General features: G+C 47.8%; 1 protein-coding gene across 1 annotated transcript; it reads left to right on the forward strand.

The window, feature by feature from the left end:
* Positions 1 to 3,625: 3,625 nt before the first annotated feature.
* On the forward strand, positions 3,626 to 4,552 carry LOC128847316 (olfactory receptor 14A16-like). Its single transcript, XM_054046711.1, has one exon. It carries the CDS (start codon positions 3,632 to 3,634, stop codon positions 4,550 to 4,552), a length of 921 nt encoding a protein of 306 aa, XP_053902686.1. The 5' UTR covers positions 3,626 to 3,631.
* Positions 4,553 to 7,919: the final 3,367 nt, after the last annotated feature.

Genomic DNA, 7,919 nt, shown 5'->3' on the forward strand with positions numbered 1-7,919 from the left:
ATATTTTCTAGTTTTGGAAAAAAAGATTTCTGATATTGAACACTTTCCCCCCCAAAACCTGAAAAAAATATACAAAAATCTTTTCCATCTCCAGGTTTTCAGAAAAACAAAACTAAAAACAACTTCCCACCACTAAAAAAAAAAAAAAATACCCGTAGAAAAAAGAGTTCAAAATGATTTTTTTCCATGCTAAAATATTTTCAATGACAACCAATTTTTCTTCAAAAAGTTGTTTTGCCAGGAAGATTTTTTGAGCATCTCCACTCATTATGAATTATCCTCCAAGTTGTAAGTAGTATCCCAATTGGATGGATGACAAACTGAGGAATGGAGTGGCGAAGAGACGGAACAAAGCCGGAGGAATAGTTGGGATCAGATCTCAGGACACCTTGGACCTTAGCTTTTAAATAATAATTAATTAGTTATCTGATAGTTGCATCTGATATGAGAGGTCCATTTTATTAGGTAAGAGGCAATCTCCACCCCAAGGAGCTTACAGTAGAAAAGACAGGCAAAGGGTGCGAGGGGAAAGATAGCCCTAGGGAATGATTTTCCCAAGGTAACACAGCAGGTCAGTGGCAGGGCTAGGAATTGATGTCAGATCTCTGGAGTACAGTCCTGTGTGCCCTCAGTGTGCGCCTCACAATCTTTGCTTTAGACCCTGCTACCTCGTTGTAATTGTGATTATTTTAGTTTCTGAAAACTCTTCAGGGAAGTAGAAGGCAAGATAAAATATTGTTGGCTCTGGACTGTTGAGGGCTCCAGGGAGTGAGTCCCTCAAGCCCGTAGAAAACAGACATGGATAAATAACCTCCCCTCAGCACCAAAGTTTTTGACACACAGCTCATCTGCAGACAGCACAGATCTCAGTGTATTTCCAGAAGCTCAGCCTCAGTGTGGTGGGGGAAAGGCTTCATAATACAGTGATCGGAGCATTAGATAGAGAGAGAGATCGATAGAGGGATGTGCATGGGGCTAGAGAGAGAGGGGTAACCAATTGCAATCTGTAGCTGGAGGAGAAAAGACATCTCAGAGACTGGCATTGTAAGTTTGCTCTTGCAATGAAATATATTTCGGGGTGACAGAGAGGCTCTTTAAGGATGAAATTGTAAGTGACATTAGATTCTTTTTCATACTTTCAGTCTTAGCTCAATTTGGACATGGGAAACTGAGGCAGTCCAAAGAGTTATCTTTGGAAAAAGGGGGCAGAATATTCGTGCCTCAGTTTCCTTCTATTGGGAGTGGGGGAATTGATCAAATTGACACACATATTTTTTAGAAAGGATTGAAGAGTTTACATTAAAGTTATCCAAAAATTGTGACAAACACTATCAGCTCATTGTTACTTTTCTGTCTGTATACATTAGTTTGTTGTTACTGTTGTCTGTCGGTTTTTACTTTTCTCTATTAGTTTGTTTTTACTTCTCTATCTACCTTTTAGTTTGTGTTAGTTCTGTGTTTCTGTCTGACTCTCTGAATCTTGTATCTCTCTGTTAGTTTGTTATTAGATCTATCTATCTATCTATCAGTTTGTGTCTAGTTCTCAGATTTTTGTTTCTTCTATTAAATTGCTGAAAGGGTACTTGTGGGACAGGCACTCCTCATAAGTTGAAGCTGAGTGGTTAGGGCACTTGGCTGGCCTGTGACAGACTCAGGTTCAATATCTCCCTCTGACTGATGATGAGAAGGGATTTGAATTCCCACTTTACAGGACAGTGCCTGCGCTGCTGGGCTACGGGCTGTTCTGAAATGAGACTGTCTCAATCTCTCCTGTTTAAGATGCTCCACTTTGTATCAAGAATTATATAGTCATTTGAGCAGGGACTTGAACGTGGCTCTTCCAGACACCAGGTGAGTGCCCCAAGGACCACGCTGGAGAAGCACTCTCACGTCCCTCCGCTGGCCCAATGACTCTCCACTGTCACACGCAACAGTTGTTCCTGATGGCAATGGAGAGAGTCACTGGGACAGAAGCTGAGATGCAGTCTGATGTAGTCGTTAGAGGAGGGGACTGGCAGTCATGACACCTCATTTGTGTTCCCAGCTCTGGGAGGGAGTTGATTCCAGTGTGTAGAGCAGGGGTGGACAACCTATGGCATGCGTGCCAAAGGTGGCACGCAAGCCAATTTTTGGTGGCCCATGGCACTGGCTGAACCGCTCAGCCTGCCCCCGCTCTGGGGTTCCCGCTGCTAGACCCTTGTCAGCCGGGGTCCAGCCGCCCTATACTGGACTGGGAGAAGAAACCCTAGGCTGGCAGTGGGCTGAGACCCCATCTGGCAGGAGCCTGCGGCGGAAACGCTAGAGTAGCAGGTGTGCTGAGCTGCTCAGTCGATGCTCTGGGGTTCCGGCTGCTGGCCCCTTGCCAGCGGGGTGCTGCTGATGGCGCAACTCAGCACCCGCTGCTGGCCTGGGAGAAGGAACCCCAGGCTGGCAGCAGGGTGAGACCCCGGCTGGCAGGAGCCGGCGGCCGAAACCCCAGATCTGGCCGCTGACCCCTGGAGAATCACTCTCACGCACCTACCCTGGACCAATGACTCTTCGTTGTCAGTCGCAACAGTTGTTCCTGATGGCAATGGAGAGTCACTGGCACAGAAGCTGAGATGCAGTCTGATGTAGTCGTTAGAGGAGGGGACTGGCAGTCATGACACCTCATTTGTGTTTTAAGCTCTGGGAGGGGTGTTGGATTATGGCTTGGTCTACACTACCCGCCTGAATCGGCGGGTAGAAATCGACCTCTCGGCCCGTGGGGACGCGACAATCGATCCCCGAATTGACGCTCTTACTCCACCAGCGGAGGTGGGAGTAAGCGCCGTTGACAGGAAGCTGCAGAGGTCGATTTTGCCGCCGTCCTCACAGCGGGGTAAGTCGGCTGAGATACGTTGAATTCAGCTACGCTATTCACGTAGCTGAATTTGCGTATCTTAAATCGACTCCCCCCTGTAGTGTAGATGTACCCTTAGTGGGTTAGAGCAGGGAGCGAACTGGCAGTCAGGAATCCTGGGTTCTCTTCCAAGCTCTGGGAGGGTGTTTAGTTGAGTGGTTAGAGAAGCAGGAAGGGAGCCGTATTCAGGACTCGAGTTTTCTGTGTATTTATGGCTGGGTTTGGTCACCTCCATGTGAAAAGCTGCTCCCGTTTAGAGTAGTATAAATGGGGAGTAATTCCATGGCGTGCAGTGAAATTATCCCACATTCGCAGCATGTCCCTGACAGCAGAATCTGACCAGACAGGCCCCCAATTTCGCTTGGAAAACTGAGGATAGTAACACTTATACACCGTTATCCAGAGTTCACCCACCTCTGGGTAATAGAGGTATACAAATTTCTCAAAAGCAATTGTTCCAATTTCTCCACTTTATCACCCTGGTGCAAATTATGAGTAACCGCTGTGGAGTCCATTGAGCTGATTCTATTTTCTCTCACCCCAGTGTAAAACAGGAGTAACTCCATTGGAGTCAGTGGAGCTGTTTTCTCCATCTTCATTCCCATATTACACCAATCTTCACAAGCTAAGGGTCTGACTCAAGGAAATTAAGGTGGTTTTCACAAAAGGAGAATTATTTTAATGATCTAATCCTGTCCATTGCTCTTGTCCCTCTCTCTGCAACCATCACATGATCTCCTGATAAAGAAAATGTCCAACCGAACCACCGTGACCGAGTTCCTTCTCCTCGGATTCTCTGATGTTCGGGAGCTGCAGATTTTGCACTTTGTGGTGTTTCTTGTGATTTACCTTGTAGCCCTGGTGGGGAATCTTCTTATCTTCATGGCCATAGCCTTTGACCACCACCTTCACACCCCCATGTACTTCTTCCTGATGAATCTGTCCATCCTAGACATTGGCTCCATCTCTGTCACCGTCCCCAAATCCATGGCAAACTCCCTCATGAACACCAAGTCCATATCCTATGCTGGATGTGTTGCCCAAGTCTTTTTCGTCTTCTTCTTGTTGAGAGCAGATTTTTCCCTTCTCACCATCATGGCGTACGACCGATATGTTGCCATCTGCCAACCACTGCACTATGACACAATGATGAACAGCAGAGCTTGTGTCCAAATGGCAGCTAGTGCCTGGATCACCGGGATTCTCTTCTCTGCACTACACACCGGGAACTCGTTTGCATTGACCTTCTGTGGAGGCAACATGGTGGATCAGTTCTTCTGTGAAATCCCCCAGCTACTCAAGCTCTCCTGCTCTGACTCATATCTGAGTGAATTTGGGGTTCTTGCATTCAGTGCATGTTTACTCTTAGGCTGCTTTATTTTTATCATTGTGTCGTATATTCAGATCTTCAAATCAGTGCTCAGAATCCCTTCTGAGCAGGGACGACATAAAGCCTTCTCCACCTGCCTTCCTCACCTCACTGTGGTCTCCTTGGTTGTTTTCACTGGGGCCTTTGCCTACCTAAAACCCACCTCCAGCTCCCCATCTGCTCTAGATCTTGTGGTGGCAGTTCTGTATTCCGTATTGCCACCAATCATGAATCCAATTGTCTACAGCCTGAGGAACAAGGAGATCAAAGCTGCCCTGAGGAGACTGACTGGGTGTAGGTAATTCACCAAGAATTAATTTTTATGTCTTTATCTAATTAAAGTTTGCTCACATAGTATCTGTTCATTAATGTCAGTTATTTCCATGACCACACAGCTTGAACACAAACAGGTCTGATTCTGATCTCAGTTGCACCAATGCAAATCCAGATTAACTCCGTTGATGTCACTGCCACTGCAGTGATTTACACCAGGAGAAAATCTAGTCCAGTTGTGGAGTAAATGAGTGTAAAGTGTGTGCACAAGAGGAATCAGACTTTCATTCTGTGCCAAAACAATATCCGTTACACTGCTTGGCCACATGCACCCATTCCATGGCCACTGAAAACAATGATGGGAGTTGTCTTGCTTGTGTGCATAAATCAGGAGTGGCTTTGTTGGAACCAAAGGAGTCAGACTGGTGTAAGACTGGGGTAGGTGAGAAGAGATTTCGGGTAGATCTGCAACACATCAGTGTAGTTCCATTGACTCTGGTGGCGCTAAAGCAATTTTCAGCATCTGTGCATCTGAACTACTGCCTCCAGTGGAGCTGTATATTCATTGCCACAGGCTGGGGACTGGGCCCATTGTCTTATAAACCACCATTTGTGGCCGAAGCACTAGCGGGGGACAAGGAGCCAGACTGTGTTAGCCTGGCTCAGTTGTACATTTGGGCTTGTGAGAGATGAAGAGATTGGCTAGAAATTACAGGAGGTTTCTAACCATCAGCGGGGTGATGTTCTCGAGCAGCCTCCCAATAGGAGTTGTGGGAGGCAAACGACTGAATGTGACAGCATTATCAGCCACAGTGTTTAGTTCTCAGTTAGGCGTGTCAGCCTTTGAAGTGGTTGGAGTCGCGCCAAACAAATTGCACTGTGCATGTGCCTGGCGAAAGGAGGAGCTGGTTGCAAACTGTTTCTGACTCACAGCCCCATAGCTGCTGAAAGGAGAATGTTCTGGCCAACAAACCTAGGCCCTGTGAGTTAAAATCTAACCCTGGGCAGAAATCTGTGACTAAAAGCAGGTGACATCTGCCTCTGTTGAAGGGTTTCTAATCTTGGGGAACTGTCCCTTGAGCACAGCCGAATATTGAGAAGGTGATGAAACTATTTTTGAAATGAAAATAAATAACCCATGCACACGTTTACTGGGAGGTGGGATTATTGGGGGTGGAAGAGTTGGTGGGAAAGGGAGAGAGGTGTTTTGGGGGCCGTGAAAGGAGGGGTGATTATGGGGAGGAGGATAAATGAGGAGGGAGTATAGGAGACGGGTTGGGTGTGAGGAGATGAGGAGGGGTGGGGCACTGGGAAGGGGAACATGAGGGTGAGTGACAGCAGCCTGGGGGAAAATGGGGACGGGGCACCTGACAATCCCACATTCCCCTCCCATGTCTGTACCAATATCTGGGGGTTCCCAACCCATCTATGGGGGTCCTACCCTCCCTGCACCCCTCACGTGATCTCAGAGGCTTTGTCCTTGCCCTTCTGGGGGGCTGAACCCGTCTCCTTAAACCCTTCCCCTTGTGTGCCGGGTCTAGGGAAGCAGCACCCGTTGAGGTGTGAAGCTGAGAAGAGGCACATGTGGAGCGTGCACCGACAACACCATGAAACCCTGCTGGCACTGGCGTGGCTGGTACGAGTGAAACAGTTCACACCTCTCTGAATGATTGTTTCAGGCTGTACCACCTCCCGGAGGGATTCTCACTCAGCTCAGAATAGCTCATTAAGATGAAGAGGCCATTTCACTGAGCCTCCTATGTGGCAAATTGATGCGTCCATCTTTGTGCTGCACTTATGGAGAGGTTCTAGGGGTGAATGTGAGGGGAACCCAGACAGGCACAGAATACAGCTCCTGTCCAGAAAAAACATGGTGGTTCTGAACAGATCCTTTTGCTTCTCTTGTCATCCATATCCACTGCTATCTACAGCTGATGCCCAATGGGCGTCCCCAGGGCTTTGTTGAAATAAATATGTGTTTGTGGCACAGACATGTGACCTACAATACCTAAGAGCCCAGTGGCACCAGACCCCCAGCATGAACGTGCCGTAGTGTAGAGGATGACAGATGACAACGTAGCGGTCATAGGCCATGATCCCCAGCAGTAGGCACTCGATCCCCCCGAAGGAGATGAAGAAGAGCATTTGAGTGAGGCAGAAAGCCCATGAGATGGACTTGTCCTGTGACAGGTAATTGGCCAACATCTTGGGCATGGTGGAGCTGATGTAGCCAATGTCCACCACTGAAAGGTTGCCCAGGAGGAAATACATGAGTGTGTGGAGCCTGGAGTCCAGACCGATCAGCGGTAAAATGAGCACGTTGCCCATCAGGGCCACCAGGTAGATGGCTGTGAAGACCCCAAAGAGGATGAGCTGCTCCTGCAGGTTGCTGGAGAGATCTAGGAGGATGAATTTGGTCACCGAGGTGCTGTTCTCCCCCCTCATCGGCTCCAGGAGGTCCATCTCCTACAAGCAGAGGAAGGGCAGTGGTGTGATAAGTGGATTGACAAATTCACCCTCTTTGTGAGCTCAACTGTAAAAAGCATATGAAAGTTCCTAAGTTGTCACAACAACCTACAGTAACAAAGGTTGATGGGAAAAGGTGGGAAAGAGAGACAGAAAGACTGAATTAGCCCAACAGGACTAATATCCTCCTGATATCACTCAAGGTCTATGTTAAGATCATGCCTGGTAAACAAGAGAAGTGTGGGGCCGGAAATCAGTGAACCAAAATTGTGTGTTGGAAACTAGGCCTAATTAGTGGACGAAATAGCGAGGGGATGGGCTATTCCTCCCATCACTCCCTTTGGGGTCCTTCAAGAAAAAGACTTTGGGGGGGAAATGAGGAAGAACAACAGAGGCTACTGGAGCCAGATTCACCATCAGATCTGCCGCACACCCCATCCCTACGACTCCAGCTCTTCATCCTCCTGATCCTGAGAGATGTCCTGGCCAGACCGGGCCAGAGAGAGGGACCCAGAGGACATCGTCACCCCCCACCTACTTCAGATGAATCCCAAACCCCACCCGAGATTAAATGGGATCGAACTTCAATAGCAGCATCTACGACAAGAGCAGCTCCAGCCCATCTCAGCTAACTTCTCTTTCTCCCACAAGGACAGTTATTACCATCTCTGATATCATCTAAAAGACTGTCTGATGAGGAGGATTTTCCTTCTAAAACTCTCCCAGCTCAAGGCCAGAGGAATGAGGGATGTTGTTCAAATGAAGCCTTTTTGAATGCTTTACATTTCAAATGCTTTAGTGCTTTTCCTCCTTTTCCTTGTCTTTGATAACAGGTTAAAGGCATGTTTCATGGTGTGTTTGCCATGGCACTGAGCAGGCTGAGGTCTCTGGATACCAAACCTGTACGTCGCTTAACATGTCTAATGCTCG

The sequence above is a fragment of the Malaclemys terrapin genome, chromosome 13 (genome assembly GCF_027887155.1).
Source record: "Malaclemys terrapin pileata isolate rMalTer1 chromosome 13, rMalTer1.hap1, whole genome shotgun sequence".
NCBI classification, from domain to species: Eukaryota; Metazoa; Chordata; order Testudines; family Emydidae; genus Malaclemys; species Malaclemys terrapin.